At 31.7% G+C, this 23,249-nt stretch overlaps 3 protein-coding genes across 3 annotated transcripts; 2 read left to right on the top strand and 1 right to left on the bottom strand.

The window, feature by feature from the left end:
- Nucleotides 1-3,650: 3,650 nt before the first annotated feature.
- Nucleotides 3,651-8,143, top strand: LOC137832552 (uncharacterized). The gene is made up of 2 exons (XM_068640764.2): nt 3,651-6,612; nt 6,976-8,143. Exons 1-2 carry the CDS (start codon nt 3,999-4,001, stop codon nt 7,365-7,367), a joined length of 3,006 nt encoding a protein of 1,001 aa, XP_068496865.1. The 5' UTR covers nt 3,651-3,998; the 3' UTR covers nt 7,368-8,143.
- A 2,443-nt stretch (nt 8,144-10,586) lies between these two features.
- On the bottom strand, nt 10,587-13,150 carry LOC137832551 (uncharacterized). The gene is made up of 4 exons (XM_068640763.2): nt 12,895-13,150; nt 11,980-12,473; nt 11,242-11,486; nt 10,587-11,132 (listed from the first exon to the last, which is right to left on the bottom strand). The coding sequence occupies exons 2-4, from the start codon at nt 12,426-12,428 to the stop codon at nt 10,891-10,893; spliced, it is 936 nt and encodes a 311-aa protein (XP_068496864.1). The 5' UTR covers nt 12,429-12,473; nt 12,895-13,150; the 3' UTR covers nt 10,587-10,890.
- A 3,266-nt stretch (nt 13,151-16,416) lies between these two features.
- On the top strand, nt 16,417-18,185 carry LOC137832550 (Protein kinase superfamily protein). Its single transcript, XM_068640762.2, has one exon. It carries the CDS (start codon nt 16,759-16,761, stop codon nt 17,761-17,763), a length of 1,005 nt encoding a protein of 334 aa, XP_068496863.1. The 5' UTR covers nt 16,417-16,758; the 3' UTR covers nt 17,764-18,185.
- The last annotated feature ends 5,064 nt before the right edge of the window (nt 18,186-23,249 follow it).

Raw genomic sequence — 23,249 nt, 5'->3', positions numbered from 1 at the left:
TTAGCTGTATATCATAACTTATATAGAAAGATCTTAATATTACATTTTTAGGACAAAAATGATGTTATATCAAGTGTTTTTTTAATGTAATATTCACATCATTTATAATTTTAAAAATGTTAATTTGTTATTTTGCACTAATGTCCATTTAAAAAAATTAAACATCATTAATTATTAAATATTATATTTATCATATTTATTGAATATTATATTTGATCACATGTAGTATTATTCAATTTGAGAAAAATATGAACTTTAATTTTCTTCATCTAATTAAATGAACCGCTAAATTATATTTATTTTTCATAAATTCTATAGAATTATTGAAAGACTTTTTCTATTTAAAAGTTTAACATAAACTCTTTTTTTCTCATTTAAATGTCCTTTTGTCTCTTGATTTTATATAACTATCTTAAACAGACATTTAATTATTTTTCCAAAGAAGTATTCAAAACTTAAAGTATAATCTCATTAATAAATCCCGCAAGATCTTAAAAATTGAAGATGAAGACACCATATGTGAGATGTGGATAGTGGAAATTAAATGCTCCAAGATCAATGAATTAAATTTTGGTATAAATGAACATGGCTCGTTTATGGTGCATCATTATTTTATAGGCAACTAAGTTAACTCTGTAACAAGATGATCTTCTTTCCCGAAACAAAATGTGCCAAACTCAACAAGACCTTAATTTGAATACATACTAAGTTTCCAAACACGAGACCTTAATTTGAACACCAAGTTTTCATGCATAGTTACTGTTACCCAACAACTCCTTAAATTTCAAAAAATACTTGTCACATTGGAAAGGAACCACAACTGCGAGTGTCGTAAGAGTCCTCGTAACTTGTGTCCAACACTCAAAGTGAAGAAATAGATCGGAAGTTAAAAACATTTTTTATAAGCATTTTAACGCATGTATTTTATTTAAAAATGAATGATCTATTACATATGTTTAGTGTAATTATATATTGAGAATCATCATCAGATTATAAATGGAAAGAAAAATAATATTAAATTATAATTAAAATAATAATAATTTTATATTGAAATGTAATAATTTTAAATTATATTAATCAAATTATAATTATAAATTAGTGTATTTTAATTTACAGTTATAAAAATTGTAACATTTTCATTTTACAAACCACGATGAAGATAACAAAATAATCTTTCGTTAACTTTTATTTATTTTAATATTAATACAATATATTGATGTTTTCACACTAAATATATATTTTAAAATTGTAATTAATAATAAATAAATTTAGAGCATATTTAGCAATCAAATTTTAACAAATGTTTTAAATATAAAATATATTTGTTTCAAGATCTTTTAACATGTAAAATTAGTTTCAAGATCATAACATATAAAATTTATGTAAACAATCCGAGTATGAATAATTAGTTTAGTTGAAGTTGTCTGAAAAATATTTAAAAACCTGATCCAACTTTACCAATTTGAATTCAAGAGTCCAGAAACCTCAAACTTACTAAAACTTCTATACAGATTACAGATTAGGTAAACCCTAAACCTAAAATACATTAACGTTTTAAGCTATTTGATGGTCTGTCTTGCATAAAAAACAGGTTAAAAAAATTTAGATCTCACTTCACTTGTGGAGAGTATTTTAAAATTTGATCTCTTTATATTTTTTTCAAAATTATTTATTGGACAATATCGGAAACAATAATTTAATCATAAACAATTAAAATACATAATAAATAAATTACATTTATTTTTCAATTATTTTCAAATGACAAATTTATAATCTTACTTTTTTTATCAATTAAAATAATTAAAATTTCAATCTTGCCCAAAGTTTATAAATTTTAAATCATTTTTCTTTAATTACTATCTTATTTCTCTTAGTTCAAACAACTTCATTTCCTCCCAATTCAATATTTATTATTTATTTTTTCTCAAATTTATCAAAATATAAATTAAACATTGGAGATGAATGAAACACGATATTTAATAGAAAAAAAATAAAATTGAAATGATTTATTCTATAAAATATTTAAAATAATTAAATAATCAATTAATATATTAAAGAGAGTGAGAAGGGAGAGAATAAATAAAAAGATTACAGGTGATTGAGTAAATCAAGTTAACTGAGTTAGTTGAATACGGTGCGCTGTGTGAGTTCAAATTCCGGTGCATTAAAAAGGAAAATGACGCGTTTTCCGACATTTGACTGAGATTGACGATATTGTTGTTTCATTGAAACGTGAGACACTTGGGAAATGCTCGTTTGCATTACACTATGTTCTCTTCTCTCAACCCTCAATCTCACATATGTCCTTTCACTTCGTGTTCCTCACTCTCATCCACTGTTACCCAATATTCTACAACCATTCTTCCATGCCTTTTTCACTCCTTTCACGCTCACAACTTTCTCCTTTTTCTTCATTAATCCTCCTTCCTCTTTCACTCTCCCAATAATACTTTCCCAAATTATTGCACTAATTGGAAGCTTCTCAAAAGATAACAACAACATACATCAATCATATATAACAAATTCCACCAATGCTCTATGATTATAAGTTTCGCCCCTTCATATTTCCTCCATCATATACACTATAATATTACGGACTGTCCCAATAACATAATACAAACAAAATAACCTTTGTTTAGAAATATTCGAGTCATTTTTCAGGACATTGATGGAAGGTATTCAACAAAAAGCATGGGTTGTTTGCGATAAGAAGAATAATTTAAATAAGAGACTCTTAACTATTCCACGTATGGAAAATAATTGTCAAGTGGGTTTTTTTTTTATTATCATCACTCTTCACGTATTAATGAAAAGAAATAGACATCAATGCAACAAATTTAATTTCTTTCACATATAGAACGAACTAGAGTCACAGACACAATGATATATATTCGCAAAAATGTAGCTTTTTGTAACCATTAGCTTAGTGTTTGGTGTCATTAAAACATTAGTATAAATTTTGTTTTGTGTAACCTCCTTCATAATTAATATGCAATAGCATACAAGAATGTACACTGTTGTCTGTTTTGCTCACGCAATTCTTTGGTCTAGAAAACATCATGATATGTTTGTTGTAACTGGCACGGGTAATGCATCTTTTTCTCACCGGTTTGGACTCCAAATTCATGTTCACTACACAAACACTCCAGTGTTCCACTAAGAATTGGCTTTTCCTTTATGGAGTCACAACAGTTACTATTTCATTCCACTTTATGAAAGTAAACGGTTGTTGTTGTTTGTTACTACCATCTTTTCCTCTCTCCTTGTAGCCTAATACTCACGCGTCATTATTTTCTGTTTCTTTGGTGCCACTTACATTATCAGACATACAATCCTTTTCTTCATATGTATAGCATAATACTCGCTATGTCTTGTTTTTGTTTTCTCTGACCAGACACTAATTATCAATATAGATTACTTAAAACATCATTTTGTTACTTCAAAATAACATTTTGCTACAAATGGACTTGCACATGCTGCATCTACCTCTAACTACTAACTCAATCAGCTTTCTTAAAAAAAGTCAATTAATTAGTTGACATCATTATGATGTACTAACGAGCTCGGTAGATCTGAAAAATCACATATTGGGAATTGCAACCTTGACCTTGAGGGTAATATATATATAGTATTTTTAGTACATTTGAGGAGTGCCTACTGTACCATAATTATATTATATTAGTACTACAAGATTTAACTTGAGGATAAAATCTAGTAATCCACGGGGCATAGGCTTCGCAAAACGGAGGCATCACAGATTTGTATCAGTTGAAAAGATTAGTATTGTTTTAGACAGGTTCCCAATATAGAGATAATTAGTTTTTATTTCTCCATCGAAATTGAATGCTGCCTTGGCTTAGTCGGTCTTTGAGAGAAATAATTGTTGAAAGCGAATAGCGAGGTGGGTTTATAGAGAGAGTTGGAATATGCAGTAGTGGCAGTGGAAGGAGAAGCAGCATTGTAAGTAAGTGTTGGTGAAGTGAAAAAAACACAGGAAAATGTCACTGCTTTCTCTCTTCTTCTTCCTTTTGGGCGTGGTTCTTTTCCAGCAACGCTTCTTCATCTCTGCTCTGAACCAGGATGGTTTATATCTGTACCAGTGGAAGCAATCCCTGGATGACCCTGACTCATCACTGGCCTCCTGGAACAACCGCGACACCACCCCATGCAACTGGGCCGGCGTCACTTGTGGCCCAAATACCAGCGCCGTCACTTCACTCGACCTCTCCAACTTCAACGTCGCAGGCCCATTCTCCGCCACCTTCCTCTGCCGCCTCCCCAACCTCACCTCCATCATCCTCTTCAACAACTCCATCAACCAAACCCTCCCTCTCCAAATATCCCTCTGCACCCCTCTCCTCCACCTCGACCTCTCCCAGAACCTCCTCACCGGCACCCTCCCCCACACCCTCCCCCTCCTCCCCAGCCTCCGCTACCTCGACCTCACCGGCAACAACTTCTCCGGCCCCATTCCCCCCTCCTTCGGAACCTTCCAGAACCTCCAAACTCTCTCCCTCGTATTCAACCTCCTCGACGACGTCCTTCCGCCTTCTCTCTTCAACATCACCTCCCTCAAAACGCTCAACCTCTCCTACAACCCCTTCCATCCTTCCCCCATTCCTTCCTCCCTCGGCAACCTCACCAACCTCGAAACGCTCTGGCTCAGCGCCTGCAATCTCGTCGGCCCCATACCCGACTCCCTTGGGAACCTCAAAAGCCTTCGAGTCTTGGATTTGACCTCCAACAACCTCTATGGACCCATCCCCAGTTCGCTCACTCGCATCACCACTGTCAAGCAGATTGAGCTGTACAACAACTCGCTCTCCGGTGAATTGCCTAAAGGAATCTCCAACCTCACTTCGTTGAGGCTCTTTGATGTTTCCATGAACCATTTGAGTGGGAGCATTCCCGATGAGCTGTGTCGTCTGCCTCTCGAGAGTCTCAACCTCTATGAGAACGGTTTCACCGGGGAGTTGCCGCCGAGCATTGCTGACTCGCCCAACCTTTATGAGCTTAAGGTGTTCGGGAACAAACTCACCGGGAAATTGCCGGACAGTTTGGGGAAGTCTGCTCCTTTGAGGTGGCTTGACGTTTCCACCAACCGTTTCTCCGGTGGGATTCCTGCGAGTCTCTGCGCGCGCGGCGAGCTGGAGGAGTTGTTGATGCTCGGGAACGAGTTCTCCGGGGAGATACCGGCCAGTTTGGGCTCGTGTCGGAGCTTGACGCGTGTGAGGTTGGCTACGAACCGGTTGTCCGGCGAGGTTCCGGCGGGTATGTGGGGTCTTCCACATGTGTATTTGCTTGAACTGATGGATAACTTGTTTAGTGGCTCGATTGCGAGAACCATTGGTGGGGCCGGAAATTTGTCGTCGTTGATTCTCACGAAGAACAATTTTTCCGGTGTGATCCCCTACGAGATTGGGTGGTTGGAGAATCTTCAAGAGTTTTCTGGTGGTGATAACAGGTTCAGTGGGTCGTTGCCTGGGAATGTTGTGAATCTTGGGCAGCTTGGGACTCTTGATCTTCACAACAATATGTTATCCGGGGAGCTCCCCGAGGGGATTCAATCGTGGAAGAAACTCAATGACTTGAATTTGGCTAATAATAAGATTGGTGGGAAGATTCCTGATGGAATTGGCAGTTTGGCTGTGTTGAATTTTCTTGATCTTTCCAACAATCAATTTTCTGGGAATGTTCCTATGGGGTTGCAGAATTTGAAGCTCAATCAGCTTAATTTGTCTTATAATAGGCTTTCTGGAAACCTTCCCCCACTGCTGTCCAAGGATATGTACAGGGATAGTTTTATTGGTAATCCTGGCTTGTGCGGGGATTTCAAAGGTTTGTGTGATGGCAAAGATGGGGATAAGGGTAAGGGTGTTGTGTGGATTCTGCGAGCTATTTTTGTAGTTGCCACTTTGGTGTTTGTCATCGGTGTGGTCTGGTTTTTCTTAAGGTATAGGAATTTCAAGAATGCTGAGAGATCTGTTGATAAATCAAAGTGGACTTTGATGTCGTTTCATAAACTGGGTTTCAGCGAAGATGAGATCTTGAATTGCCTCGATGAAGATAATGTGATAGGAAGTGGGTCTTCCGGGAAGGTTTACAAGGTTGTGTTGACCAGCGGCGAAGTGGTTGCTGTGAAGAAGATATGGGGTGGGGTCAAGAAGGAAATAGACAGTGGAGATGTGGAGAGGGGTCAGTTTTATCAAGACAGTGCTTTTGACGCAGAGGTTGAAACTTTGGGAAAAATTAGGCACAAGAACATTGTCAAACTGTGGTGTTGCTGCACTACTAGGGACAGCAAGCTATTGGTTTATGAGTATATGCCGAATGGTAGTCTGGGTGATTTGCTGCATAGCAATAAAGGAGGGTTGTTGGATTGGCCAACTAGGTATAAGATAGCTGTTGATGCTGCAGAAGGGCTCTCTTATTTGCATCACGACTGTGTTCCTTCAATTGTTCATAGAGATGTGAAATCTAATAACATCTTGTTGGATGGGGACTTCGGTGCAAGGGTGGCGGATTTTGGAGTGGCTAAGGTAGTTGATGCCACCGGGAAAGGAACGAAATCCATGTCTGTCATAGCTGGCTCTTGTGGGTACATTGCACCAGGTTAGCAGAAATTTTGCCATTTACTTCCTGTTTTTCTTCACGTTCAATCATATTTTGATAGATATATGTGATACACTTAAGTATGGTGATAGTTGTGCTTAACACACACTAATAACTGCTTTATCATAGATTTATTTGAGAAACCTTTACATCTAAAACTAATTGTCTATAAGTATACGGAGAAGATTTGTGCCCATAGAAACAATGTGAATGAATTATAGAAATGTTAATCAATAAATTATGCTTTGTATGAAATGGTTTCTATTGCTCGGCAAGTTGGCATTTCATTATTTTATTTTTGCAATAACGATCAGTTTCCTCGTCGTCATGGAGCCAAACTGAAATGATTATTTCCTTCTGCAGAATATGCATATACACTTAGAGTGAACGAGAAGAGTGACATATATAGTTTTGGTGTTGTCATACTTGAGTTGGTTACTGGAAAGAGGCCCATTGACCCTGAATTTGGGGAAAAAGACTTGGTTATGTGGGCTTGCACCACCTTAGATCAGAAAGGCGTGGACAGTGTGATTGACTCGAGGCTTGATTCTTGTTTCAAAGATGAAATTTGCAAGGTCCTCAACATTGGCCTCATGTGCACCAGTCCTCTTCCAATCAACCGGCCTGCAATGAGAAGGGTGGTGAAGATGTTACAAGAGGTGGGCACAGAGAACCAAACAAAATCAGCCAAGAAAGATGGAAAGTTGTCCCCATATTACTATGACGATGGCTCTGATCATGGAAGTGTTGCTTAGTTCAAGTTCTTGCAAGGGTTGATAGATTCTTTGGAGCGGGAGCTGAAAGGTCCAATCTTTTCTTTAACTTAACAGAGCCAAATTTCCCGTGGTGTTTTGTCGGCCATGGTTGGCTTCACAAAGTTGGCTAAAAATAGGTGAAGTAAATCTTTTTAGGGGTTGAAAAATAGAGTAAGTTCAGGTTTTTGCCCTCTGAAGTTGTTCAATATCAAGGCGCGGCCCTACACAATTTAAATTGGTGTCTGCATTAATGTCTCTTGTGTATTCAGAAACCAAGTCTCACTGTTAAAGATCAGACTAGATGTGACCCATCTCTGGTATGGGTCAGGTGAATGTTTGAATTGTAAAATCAGTAGTGACTTCTAAAATTGTAATAGAAAATCAGCCCTATAGTAATTTCAATTAACTTCAATCACAGTGATAGAAAAATTAACACTGGATTGGGAGAATCTGTATCTAAAGCATTCTTAAATGGTTGTAATTCTCTGGAGATGCTCCTGCATAAATGGTTTGACTGTTGTCCTCATAAAGATTTACTTCTGGCAGTGGTCTCAAGTATGTGCTGGGTACAGCTATGCTATGGGAGTTGAGTTAATGGGGTGGTTAGATAGGCCTTGTCCTTCGTGGGCCATGTTGTTTAATTTCAGGTTCCATCTATTTGTCATGCCTACTAGCAGTACATAAGATAAATGATGTTGGGCTATCACCGTAGCAGAAGGGTACCTATTTGTATAAAGATCACTACATTACCATAGTCATATTTTAGCTGATCAATTCAGGAACATTGGGTACTACACTCTTAAGTTGTCTGTAAAAAGTAGTTGCAGTAACCTACAGTAAGATGCAACTACACAACGCTGTATTACTGATTATGCAGGCGTTTTGTTTCTTCTCCGTTGTACTGGAGTTGCTGCCAAATGCATCGCCATTCACACACCAGTTTCTGTAGCCTGGGTATTTGTTTCTATAGATGTCTTATTCATATGTTAAAAACAAAGCTTAAATTACAAGAAATAGTTTATAATAATTGATTATGTAGTAGATAATCAATTATATTAAAAGAACAATTGATCATATTTGTAAATGTTTTACTATTATTCAACTTTATATAACTATTAGATTATAAATATGATTTGTAATTTTTTAATAATTATGATAATGATGATGACGTATAAATAAGATTTGTAATTTTTAATAATTTTTTAATAACTTTGATGTCTTTATATAACATATTGAGTAAAACAAATAAGAATGGATCTTTTTTTTCTCTTTTGATTCCTAATAAATGTTTATATTTTCTATTTTTATTGTTTTTTCTATTCTAGTTTTCATAGTTTTTTATTTATTTATCCTCAATTGGTATCCTTTAAGTGACTATTTATTTGCTAAGTAATCGTGCACTAAATAAAACTGATACATTCAATTTTTTTTAAAAAAAATTAAGTAAAAAATAGTCAATAAGATATAGATTATGCCATTTTTCTTCGGTTGGGACTTAGTATTCTTTTTTAATATTTTATATTGGACAATGAAATATAAAGAAGTTAAAGAATAATTCTATACTTCTTTATTTTCATTTTTTTTAGTTTCATGTTGAATACGGAAGATTGAAAGAAATAAGAGATTCAAACCCTAATTTAAATGAAATTATTTTCATCATATTGATTCATTTTTTATTCTTTAAACAAAATGATTTTAAAAAAATATATATGTAACATCCTACTTGATAGTTAACCAGATCTATTTAAGGATACCTCATCACTTAAAATATGATAGTAAAAAAATAGATAAAAATAAAAAATTCATGAAGATTCAAAATAGGATTTTTTTTATCTCAAGATAAAAAATATAATTTAAAAAAAAATAGATGTGACTATCTCTTTGACAGTGGAGACACATAACATACAAATCATCATAATCAAGGTCACTAAATATTAAGGACAAAAAATATATTTTAATGCTTTTTATTTTCCAACAATAATCATTAAATTATTTTAGGTTACTTCAAATGATTTTATTTAACCTAATATTTTGATTTAAAAAAAAACGAAACTAGGTCACTATTCTCACCCAATTCTTACCTAATTAACAACAATTAATTCGTTAACAAGATACTACTTTTCACCAAATTCTCACCTAATTAACAGTTAAATAGTTAACAAATTATTTTTGTAAATTTTGATTTATGTATAGATAACGACCTTATAAAACTAGTTAATTCAGTATATAGAAAAGTCACACTTAATATATATTTTTAATTATGGTCATGTAATTATTTAACCAAATTTCATACACTTCATGAACAATAATTTCTTTGTTTGAGTACTTAATACACAATTTGTCACTTCATTCTATTACTTTTCTGAAATGCATACAATATATATTTAAAAATAAATAAATGTAATTAGTAATTCATATTTAAAACAACAACTTCCTTACAAAGAAGTGATAATTGTAAACTAACTTTTATATTTAAAATTTCACATGAAATCGTATTCATACAGGTTCCCGGAATTTTTTTTATATTTTTAAAATTTCACTTGAAGTTGTTTTTTTCATGTAGAAACTATCACATAATCAAATATCATTAGACATAATCGAGTATGTTGTAATTCATAATTAATTATGTTAAGAGTCATCATTAAATATGTGCATAAATATTTTATTATGATTTAATTTTACCTATTTTATTATTATTTTAATAATTATATTTATTAATACTAATTTATATATCGTAATAAAATAAATATTAAAATAATTTAATATTTATTTATAACGTCTTATAGTATAAAAATAATTAACAAATAAAAATATAATTAAAATATTAGTTTATTAAGATGTTAACTGGGAGTTTTAAATGCAGATGGCATCAATGTATCAGATCAACCCCCTTTAAAATAAAACAGCGTTGAACATAGACTCAATAAAGGAATTATCAATTGTAGTTGCTACCATACAAGGGGAATATTTTGTTTAGTTGAGAGAAAATGGGAAAAAATAGAAGATAAATTATTTATAGTTTTAAAATCGTGCTAACTAAATTACTCTAAAAAGTTATTTTAATTATCATCCTCTTCTTTATTTCTTTCACTGAAAAAGAGAATCTATGCTAATTAGATATATATTGCATTGTTACTATAAAACATCACAACATTATTCTGGCCGCTATTCCTAATTCTGCAAACTCAGAAACTCTAATAGCAAGTGTTATCTTAAAAGTGAAGGTAAAGTGACTGTTGTTTACTTTCAGCATAATGTATAGAACTACATAAAGACAATCTCCAAACATGAAATTCTCACAATAGGAGAGAGTAAATCAATCAATAATGATAAATGTCTCTTGCCACTTTGTTGAAGCAATGTAAATATGTTAAGAAACTTGATCCATCTAAATATTTGTAAAGAATATGAAGAAGCACAAAATAGTCATCAATGATTGCTAATATGCAAAGAGGTAGGCCTTACTTCTTGTAGCAATGTATGGATGGTAAGAATACAAAATTGTGAGACATGACAGCACTCTTCATGAGACGCATTTAACTCTTGCAAATGTCAAAAAGCCTGTGTGACCTCGAGCTTCACCACAAGGTCTAGCCATGACAGAAGAAATAGAAGGACTGCCGCTGAGTATATAGCTTCCATCAGAGCATTGTCTCCTCTTGCTAGGAAGAGAACCAATAGGACCATTGCCATCCCCACTTAAGCTTTGCATTTTCTCTTCCCTAACTTCATATGTGCGTAACAGTACCTCAAATGTCCTTATATCTTTGTACAGAGGCAAACATTTCATGGGTATTCTATCAGTCTAATGCAAGCACAAAAGGATAATGAAATTAGGAAAATATAGGGGACACAGAAGAAAATGCAAAACTACCTGTGAAGCGGGTTTGGAGTGTTTCACATGTTCGTTGTACTTGTTCAATACAAGGAGAGAAAGAGCACAATGTGCCGTCATGTCTTAACACTTTTGCAGCTGAAGGAATGGTAAGCCAAGGTTGAGGTAGATCCAAAAATACGGAGTCAGCCATGCCTGTAAAATCATCAGGGAATCCTTCACCCTGAATGTCCCTAACCTTCACAGTGACTAAGCTGCTTAGACCTGTTCTCTCAAAATCAGCCCTACCAGGATGACAAAATTAAGTGAATATATTATGACATAGGAATTATTCAACATAACCTTGTGAATAAAAAAAGAGAGAGTAATTTACAGGGCAAAATTATAGATTGGTTTCAGGGTAGACAGGAATCATTGTATGGTCTAAGAGCATAGCAGGGTACCGATATATCAAGTAGAATTAGAAGACAGCATCTTCAATTACGAACTACAGACTATCTGATCATTGAATATCTTGCCCACGATTCATGAGAATGACAAAACCACAGTGCAAAGCTAATAAAACTAGTTTAAATTTCATCCATGGCCAAAGTAATGTTTTAATTGCTATGATCTAATTACAAGTTAGCACACCATTTTGGATGATAGTGGAAAATAGATCCATAGAAGAAAACCAGAAGAAGCAGGCGAAAGCAACATGCAAATATATTAATACCAAACATCATTTTATGTCAATTTCTATATGGAAAATCACATAATTTCTTCCTTATTTCTTACCTAGCTGATTCAGCCCTTTGTTCATGGAAATCAAAGGTATTGACGTGTCCTGAAGGAGCAACTGCTCTTGCAAGTGAGGTGGTCAAAGATCCGCTACCAGTTCCAGATTCAAGAACCACACAACCAGGAACAACCTCCAAGTACGTGATAACAAAACTAATATCCGCAATATAGAGAATCTGAGTCCTGTGGTTTAATACCAGAGTCCACAATTCTGGTGTGGGAGCTAACAAGTACACAAAACCACCCTTACTACTGAATACTTTAGACCCAAACTGTTTTCCTATCCAATCTGAATGTTTAAAAACACCAAAACGATTCTGCAGGACTGAACCCTCCGACACAGTTACAGCCTTCATGCTGTCATGCTTTTCGTAAACAATAACCAAATCGCCATCACTAATTGATCGGTTAAATGATAACTTTTTTGCAGGATGACAGGCCAACATCTTAGAAGTCTCGAGTCTTTCAGAACAGTCAAAAGACACAATTATCTGATAACCAAAAAAAGAGAAAGAAACCAATAACATATATGATGTAATGTAGTGAAAGTTTAACACTCAAATCAATGTTGAAGACAACATCAACTAAGAACTTATGCGTTCTATTAGCCCCCAAAACAATACACAAAAGAAAACTGGAACACAAAACTTATTAAAGTAAAAGACAAAGATGAAAACTTGACCTACCCTAAACAAAATATATCTTTGTTTTATTATATGGGCAAACTGTAACGATGTTGCGTTGTGATGATAGTGTGGAGTGTGTTTCTAGCACAAAATCTCTTCTTTATTGATTTTCCAAACATAACTTTGACAAAGAAATTTAGGATAAAAGAAGAAGCAAAAATAGGCACACATTATTTGGCATGTAGGAAGAAGAAACGGCAAGAATGAATGGGGGCTGGAAACGAACCAGATAATTGAGTTGATGATGCGTTTATATTTGTTCGTAAAGAAGAAAACTTGTGCGTCCTTCTCAGTGTTGAAGAAATTGGGTACGCCTCCGACCAGAGTTTGGAAGCTTTCCCTGTGTTTCATGGACCGATAACGGCACTGGGTTAAACCAAGGGTGTTAACCTAAGATCCCAAATCAAAATATTAAAACCTATTCTTGTTCATCTCATGGCACACACATCATAAACCCTCCTATCCAAATCAATTTATTATTTGATGAATATGTTGTTTTTAGTTTAAATTCTAACAAAACGAACATGTTTTAGTTTCATTTTTTTTATAAAATATACTGTTAATTTCCCAACTTTGAGAGATTTTTATTTCAGTTACTATACAAATTCCTAGCCCACTATTTGAGAAGTTTTACAACTTATTTAAATAATTAACTTCTGCAACTAAATAAATAATATATATAAACAACTTTAAAAATAAAATAAAATACTAAAAATATTAATTATTTAAAAAAAATAAAATTATCTCATAATATATTTTTGTCTATAAAATACAAATTTTGTTTTATACATACAAAATAGTTTATGAACTAATTTTACCACTTAATCTTATAAACTAATTTTGTTAAACACATTCTGGATATTACACTTAATAAATATTATATATAAATTTAAGATAGCAATAAAAAAAATAATAACAATTATGACACTAATTTTTTTATTGATAAAGAAATAGTGTATTAAATTATTTAATGGGTTAATCTTCCTCAACAAAATATTATAGTTAAAAGGCAACATAATTATTTATTAAATGTAAGAAAAGATCTCATAAAATAATCATATTATATTATCACAAACATAAACATATTTTCTACATCTATTTTAAATCATTTTTCACCTTATGTTTTACAAAACTGTAGTAGATTTTAGTCAATTAAAAGTATTTAGATCTTTATGTTATATTATCACTTATTCAACAAATTAAATAAATTTTAATCCAAAAGTATCAAAATATATTTTTATTAATTTAAAAAAAAAACAAAAGGAATGATATGTTTTATTAAGTATTTAATCTAAGAAAATTGTTGGAGATCCCACGTCGAATATAGATGAGGACATTTCATTGTTTATAGATGTTTTCTTCTATAAACATGTTTTTTTCTATCAAAAGCTCAGAATACAAATAAAAAAACCAAGAGTCTTAACATTCACAATCAAAGTCTTTTTAATAAAAAATAAACCTATTTTAATTTATTTTTTTTAATTCAAAGAGTATTTATTATAGTTTATATCTTTTAAATATTTTATTACCAGGTTGTGAGAGAATAAAAATAACATAGATACAATAAGTTAATAGCAATTTTATCTTTTTGACAAAATGAAATTATAATATTTTTTTTATTATTAAGTGTTTATTTTTTACAAGTGTAATTTGTTCTTTGTTTTAATTTTCTATCTTTAGTTATACCTATTCATTTTGATATCCTATTTAATTATTTTTCTCTTTTGTTGATCTCATAACAGTGTATGAATCAGTGGCTCCATGTATTGACACCTGTCCTGTTGCACACTTGATTCATCCTTCAACTTAGATTATACGAACATATATGATGCACTTGTTAGTGAAGATGTTGGATTTTTGGTTTCCAAGATAGAGCATGATGTGATGAGAGCTAGCAGGTCAATACTAATACTGTTACTATTGCTACCACTTTATCACTTCTTTCTTTCTTTCTCATAACCACACTCAACATATCCTTCCACCAAATCCAGCAACCAGATTCTGGGCTGTCTGATTAAAAGGTGAAGAAGAAGCATCATGAGAGATTCATTACATCTCATGCCATTAATGGGTGGGCCTTCTCGAAGCTACGAGCCAAGCCCAACATCATCATCAAGAGACCATGGGCCCCAACGTAGGTTTCTCACCAATTTTGTGGCTTCCATTACTGGCCTGTAGCCTTATAGCTATGTTTATGGCGACAAATTGCTTGCTTTCTCCCATTCCAGATTCCAGAGCAGTTCGCAATGTTCTATGCTTCAATTCATAAGATTCCTCTTCTTATTATTGTTATTCTATTATTATCACTTTCTTTCAATTATGCATTTTCATTAAACCATCTTCTTTTTACTATTATTTCTTTCAATTATTATTACTGTTCAATTTGAATTACAGTTCAGATATTTCATTCTAATACCTCTTTTTTTGTGTATAATAATACAGATCCTTATTCTTGAAAGTCACAATATTTTTTTAATATACTGTTTTTCTAAACACTGATTTTCCTTAAGTATCTTTGCCATTTAAAATCAGTTTGTACATCAAAAGACGCACAATTATTTATTTTTAAATAGTTTAAATATTCATTTTTTTCTAAACATTAATTGCTCAAATCCATAATTGATTGATTTAAAATATAATTTCATACATTGAAATGTATATGTTTTAATTAAATTCTTAGAGTGTTTTCTTTCCTTGAAAATAAAACATGTCATTAGTTTCTCTATTTTTTTAATTTAAAATATTTAGTTTTAAATAAATACACTACTTTAATGTTTTGAAATGAACAATTTTCAAAACTTGTACCTACTCAAATGGAAACATACAATTGTCTAAGCTGGATTGTCTTTAGATATTGCTCTACGTACCACACGACCAAACCTCCTATTTTCCAGGGAAATAAAAAAATCCGTACACACAAATGTTATAAATAATACGTAGTACGAGACAAAATGTAAAAAAAAAAAGAGAAGAAATTTATATGCAATGAACAAATTTTGATGGAAATGATATAATTCAAAAGTATTACACAGCCGATGGATTTGTCCGACGCACACAGATACTTGGTAAGATAAAAATAACATTAGGTTGTCGTAATCGAATGGTTTTAGATTAGTAGTTAGTGTTAATAATTTAAAATGTGATCATGCTCCTATTAGACGTCAGCACATAACTGGGTTCATCAAAGAAAATATAAGAAGACATCAATGCCTCCATAGTTTAAAAAACCTAAGCTTCCGGTGTTATTTTAAACTATTATTTAGAACCCGCAATGAAAGAATTATAAAGTTCCTTCAAAAACATGTACTTAGTCAAAATGGTATTCATAATCTTTCAATTCAGCATTTAAAGACGTCCTTATAGAGTATTATATAATTTTAACACTTTTACAATGTTGTTATTTTTTTTTTAGAGATCCACCTGTAATAGGATATTTTATAAGTGGATGCAAACTTAATCTTATAAATTAGTTTTATGAGATTGAGTTAGACTTAAAGTTTACTGCTTAATATAGCATTAGAGTCATTTTTTAGCTTATTCTAATGAATGTTAGTTAAGCTTATCAAGTCATCCGTTATTCAACGATTATCAAAATATGTTATTTCACGCATGAGTTTCCAATGTGAATGAGGTGTGTCAGAAATCCTACTTCGATTAGATATTAGGATATTTCATAATATAAATGTAAGGGTAAAATTTAAATCAATATTTAATGAGATTAAATTATCCTTAAATTCCACTATTTATCTTTATCTTTGTGTATTTGATTAACATGATGTTGTTTATTTCTTAGTTAAAAAATGATAGAATTTGTCCATAATATGAGAGGTAGGGTTGCCAGCTATCAACTACCACAACTAATCTGATCGATCTATCTATCCACCCATTTTGTCAAGCAAATGCTCTCTTTTTTCCTTTTCAACTTATCTTCCAACTGTTTGATATCTCCCCATCAAAGTCACATGTATATAAGCTTCTTTCCACACAAACCTCTTTCACAAACCACCCAATCTCACCTTCTTCCTTCAACTATTCCTCCATCAAACCACCAATAACCCATCACTGCCATACCACAATCACAACAGTGAAGATGAACCATGTGGAGCATATCGCTTATGACATGGTCATGATCACTCTCTCCATATCTCTGATCGTTCTTGGCATCATCCTCTTCCTCGCTTGCAAGAAGAAACCCGTTGAATCCGAAGAAACCCTTCCCGTGAAGCTGTGTGCTCGTGCATACCCCTTGATGGAAGTTGATGCCGCCACCGGTGGCTTCAACCATAGGAGAATCATTGGGCAGGGTCGCTTAGGAACTGTGTATGCAGGGACACTGGAGAAAGAAGAGCTTGTAGCTGTTAAAAGGATTCACCCCGTTCTTGTGTTGAGCAATGCAGGGTTTGGTTTCTCATCCGTGTTGAAATGGCTCTCCTTGGCCCAACACCCCAACGTAGTTCCAATAATAGGGTTCTCAGAAGCACCTGGTGAGAGAGTTATTCTGATGGAGTTTGTGCACATGGCAAGCTTGGACTTCTACTTGCATCAAAACCAAGATGGGGCTTCACTTTTGGATTGGAACAAGAGGTTCAGGATTGCAGCTGGAGCAGCCAGAGGGCTTCAATACCTGCATGAAGTGGTGGCGCCAAACATTGTACATGGGTGTGTTAAGTCCTCTAATATTCTCATTGATGTCAACTTCTGTGCAAGGATTTCTGATTACGGGCTTAACTTTTTGGCACCTGTGGAAAAGAGAGGGCTAGTGGGGTATGTGGATGATGAATATTGGAGTGAAAGAAGGGGTGGTGGAGCTACCAAGGAGAGTGATGTTTATGGGTTAGGGGTGATCCTGCTGGAGCTTTTAACTGGGAAAGGGTGTGAGGGAGGGTTGTTGGTGAAGTGGGCATTGCCTTTGATTAGAGAAACAAGTTTTAGTGAACTTTTGGATCCTAGGTTGGTCATTCCTTCTGACACCAAGCCTCTGGTTAGGTTAGCCAAAGTTGCTTCAGCATGTGTTGGTAACTCACGAAAATGTAGACCTTCTGTGGCTCAAGTGGCAACCATTTTGAACAATTTAGAAACTGAACTGTGTCTCTGATCCCCATCATCATGTAGTCAAATTGATGGAGCAATTTGCCTTCAATTTTGTACCAAGAAAATGGATTCCAAATCACTGTCTTATCTTATGGTTATTTAATTGGTGAGAAAATTGGTGGAATTTTGAGGAAAATTATCCCAAATGTTGTGTTGTGAGAATAATTTTTGTTGGGGAATTTTGAAATAGAAAGGTGGGACGGTGGCGTTGTCCTTAGGGCGGTGAGTATTAATCTGTGGTTCCGTGTAGCATGGGGATCCTTTTAGTCATGAAAGTGACCTTTTTTTCCATTTCTTTAATTCTTAGTTTCCCCAAACTTTTAATGTGTCCATATGTACCTATTTTTCCAGCTTCTAATTAGGTAGCCATATGCAACGTTGTACATTTTTTTATAAATTAATATAGGTGCTGTCTTTTAGTTTACAGACACTATCGCTTACCAAAAAGGAAAATAATAGGAAACAAATAGCATAAATTAAATGGGAATCTTTTTAGTTTGATATGATGTAACCATGTCATAATTGGACTTGGGCTAAGTTAGCCTCATTGGGTTCAACCCATCTTTTTTTTTATATATATATAACTTTGTTAATGATTGAAACTAGGAGAATTTTTCATATTAAGAATGATCGCACTGTTTATCTTTTCATTTTTAAATACATTAATAATAACATATTTGTCTATATATATATGGATATATTTTTTAATACACTAAAATAAACATTACAATAAAAACAAAGAAACAAGATGATGGAAAACAATGCTAAGAGTTAAATTCAATTTGAATTTAAACATTTTGTTTGGATAGATGGAGAAAACAAAATAGCAAAAATCTATTTAGAAAATTTTAGATTAATACTCTTTTTTCTAAACATATGGCCATTTTTTAATAAAGAAGATTAAAACCGGTATAATGTTTTTTAGGAATTTCAAATAGAAATTGATAAATAAAAAAAGCGCAATAACGTCTTTAACTGTTCTTCATTTAGAATGATTTCACATGACTGGGGAGATTAATTGCCAAAAGTAAATGGCGCAATGATTTTTTTTTAATATCTTAATTTAAAAAGAGAAGTGATAGAGATAGTTTTTATAACACTTTTTTTATTAACTAAAATGTATCAAAAATAAAATCTCATTAATAAACTACGAGGCAATTAAACTCATTAAAAAAGATAATGATTTACAGACAAATTCTTCAGTGTATGACTTAAGATTGTTACATAAGAAATAAAAGCAAATATAATATTATTTACTCAAACATTAATAAAATTAGTTTGGGTAGATGATAAGTTTCAAGTTTATAAGATAATTTATTTGATTAAAAATGCTTGTTAAATTAGTTGATAAATATAAATTGATAAGTTAAATCCATAAGTGTAAACATGACTTTGATTCACTATGATTTGTGATTTATAATAAAATCGTTGTTACAAACATAATTTTATCCTTTTTATTTAAGTTTTACAATAAAAATATAAAAAATTATTAATTATAAATTTATATTAAAATATTAAATTATAAAAAATTAACAAATATATAAATCTTAAAATTATGCAATGTAGCATGAATTTTAATTGAATAATATATTTTTTTTCTTTTTAAATTTCATTATGTTGCATAAGTTTTTTAATGAAATAATAATGTTTTTAAAATCTACCATTGAGAAAAAAAAAATATTTGGGCCTTCGTTTGGTATAAAAGTTTCTTAAAAAACCTTACCCATTTTCATAGGTTTTTACTTCCTGCACCCGTATCATTATCAAATGCACCTTCATTACTAGAAAACAAATTAAATTACCCTCTCTCACTACAAAGAAAGAAGAGGAGATGGAGAATGTTTACACATGAAGAAAAAGAAAAGAAAGTGAACGTACTGTGGTTAAGAAAGTTTGTTATAGAAAACTTATTTAAAAAAGACATTTTTGAAAGATATTATAACGGTCTTCAAATTATGTTTTATAAAACTTGTTTCGAAATGTATTTCATGATTTCTACAATTTAATTCCAAAAATTTCTAAGTAATTAATCTGAAAGTCACTTCAAAGAAAGGTAAAATAGTCGTGGAGGTGTGCCAAGAAATTGGGGGGTGCATGAATAAAAAGTCATTTTCATCCTATGAACAGTCAGTCAGCTACGCTCTAGAAAATCTGAAATGTTAAAATCTCAGGAAAATAAGAGTTTTTTTACTTAAAATAAAAGTTTGTAGTCTACTTGTTAATTTCTATTAATTAATGTATTTTTGTTCGTATTAACAGGATTAGTTAAATGTGTGTATTTAAAATATATATTGCATTTACACAAAAAATATATTATATTTTAGTTATATCTTAATATAAGTTACTTTAAGATAGTGTGGAATTCTCATGTCTTACTTTTCTTATTTATCAAATAATATATTGGTGCGTGAATTAATAAGTAATGAATTTTATCATTTTAACTAAAATTATTTAAAATTTCTTCGTATGTGATTTATTATTTTTAATTGTTGTTTTCAAATTTCATATTCAAATAGGTTAAAAGATTATTTTGAAATAACAATTTCTAGAATTGACAAAAAAAAACACTTCTACGCAGGTTATAATATAAGTCTAAATTTATGTGTCCAAACATACTTATACATATTAAGTATAATCTCAAACAACAATTAAAATAATAATAATAATAATAATAATAAATTATTATTATTATTTATAAAGTTCAATATAGATTAAAAAAATTGAACAACTGTAGAATCATCACTTTCTTAACTTAAAAAAAAAACTTTTTAAACTAATATACTTTTAAAAATAGTCTTGACTTTACTTAATAAATCAATAAAATCTGATATAAGCTTATTTAACCCATGAGCATTTCAACCTAATATTCTTTATGTGTTTTGTTTGGATTGGGAGTGAAAAGTTGAGAGTGTGAGGATATGAGAATAACGTGTAGAGAAAGTTGAATGTGTTTGGATTAAGGTATGATATGTGAGAAAAATTTACTGAAGTATGTAAGTGATCTGATGATTATAAGGATATTTTGAATTAGTTTTAATGGTGTAAAATATAATATTACACATTTAACCACAATTGTCACAAGTCTAATTGCATGTCTTTTCTTAAAATAACAGACCCAATTGATTATGAAGAACATGTTAACAATACAATTGATTCTCCCCTTTAATAGATAAAACATAGTTGATCATCTTCCAAAAAATAGAAGATAATCGACTATGTCTTATGCTTATTCGATTATGAACTGATTTTTAGGGCATAATTGATTAGGTATGTTGTGTTTTTCTAGTTATAATCGATTAGGCACTGTGAAAATTCATGAAAATGTTTAACCTGACCTCGAAGATGCACGTCAAACTCGTGAAAATGGCACACCTCACTAGCTTTCGCACTCTACTTACTCACCAAACTCTCCAAATCGAATTACCCAATCAATGGAAATGCATATGTGTTGTGTTTCCGAGATTGATGGTTATATAAATAAGAGCTCGTGAATGCAACATATTTATGATTCAAACCTATAACTAGGACAACGCATTGAAGACAGTCAACGAGATTCCCTGTGTCAAAGTAAAAAAATTGTGCATGCATGGAATTATGTGATATTTAAAAATTAATAATAACATAATTTGATATTAATAATAATTTGTATAATATATTAGTAGTAATTTGATATACATCGGACAAAACCATTATTCAATATAACATGATTAATTAGTAAATAATACACGATAAACACCATTTATAATATGATTACCAAAACTTGGACAGTCCTAATCATCCATACCTAGGAGACCCAAGATAACCATTATAAATAGATATGTCTTTAACTCAGACTCAAAATAATTTCAACATCAAAGTGTAATTGAAGTTATTCTTACTAAAATCTAAAAGACTTAAAAATAAATATCGAAAAGCTAATTGAAGTTATCCTTACTAAAATCTAAAAGATTTAAAAATAAATACTTAACGATAGAAAAGCTAAGTATAAAAAAAAATCTAATTAAAATAAATTCAACATTGTACTAATAATATTTAATAAACAAGACTTTTATTAAGCAAATGTCTAAACACACTGTAGTTAAAGACTTAAAAAATATTTTGTATTAAGAATTACATTACACATTAGAAACCATGGAAATATATAACACATTGTTAGGCTTCCCAAGTTGTTTATATGCTTAGAGATTGATCCCAAATTTAAGATAAATTCACCTATGGTAGGTAATATCTCCTTTCAAACTTAATATATATATATATATATATATATATATATATATATATAAAATTATAAGTCTATTAAGTCAAAAGCCCCATCGATCATAAATAAAAAGATATACTAAAACATTGTGATAAAAAAAACTTATGTTTGGATACAATTATACATATCCAGATTTTGAAGCTTTGACTAGAAATTATCTCGCGGCAGTAGTTGTTACTATTGTGGGATCCACCATGGCCAGAGTGTGATCAAATTTAGTATATACATGTTCACGAAAGTTGGTGTTTATGTTCTTTTAATTCTCATAATAACTTGGAACACGCTCAAAATATTATATATATCTATGTTCTACATTTATAACATCAAAATATTATTGGAAAAAAAAACTTGTATAATTGTAAAAAGATGATAAAATAATGAATGCAAATGGTTGTATAAATTTATTTAAAGTATCAAAATATCATTATTAGAAAGATGCACAACCATAATTTGAATATGTGATTCTTCCCTAAACAAAAACAACTTTACAGAATTTGATCCATGACATTGTAATTCTTTAAATTACATTGTAAAAATTAAACAAGGAAATATCATCAAATTCACATATTTGATTAAAACAATTCTTAGGGTGACGGGATGACGTATGGTGTTTCTTTGATAGGTATTACTTTTTTTTAAGGCAGTTAGGATTGATAATCAAATTTACATCAATATTTTTATGCAGTTTTTTTCTAAATATTTTTATTTTAGGTATTAGAAAAATTAAATTATAAATTTACGAAAATACGAGACAAAGTTTAAATAAAAGAAATCATTATTTTAAGTAAACTTATATAATTTTGGTCATACCTAATGTCATAATCCCTACGAATAAAAAGCTGGGAAAGATTCGTAGTCACTCGTTGCAAATCCCTTGTGCGTATACTATACGTATTCCGCGGAAAAATCCTCGTTAAAAAAAGCAGCAAAAAAAAAGAAAAAAAAAAAAGAAGCTTAACGCCTAAGCTTCTCGTGAGTTGCGTGGCTTCTCGGAGAAGTTCGCAAAGACGTGTCGGCGGATGCCAAGTGGAAAATCATAACTAATCAATGGCCATGCTTCTCTGTGGCCGCGTCTATTCTTCCTACTTTGAAGTCAACATCTTAAACAAATCATACCATTCCAAATCAAATTTGACTTCAATGGAAATTGACAAAAACATCCCTTGGACGTGACCTGTCACCTCTTCATCCCAATCATCGAAATGACAGCAACTGTCCTGTACCATAGCAGA

The sequence above is a fragment of the Phaseolus vulgaris genome, chromosome 6 (assembly GCF_051622355.1).
Source record: "Phaseolus vulgaris cultivar YP4 chromosome 6, ASM5162235v1, whole genome shotgun sequence".
NCBI classification, from domain to species: Eukaryota; Viridiplantae; Streptophyta; class Magnoliopsida; order Fabales; family Fabaceae; genus Phaseolus; species Phaseolus vulgaris.
This window is presented reverse-complemented; position numbering and strand designations above follow the sequence as displayed.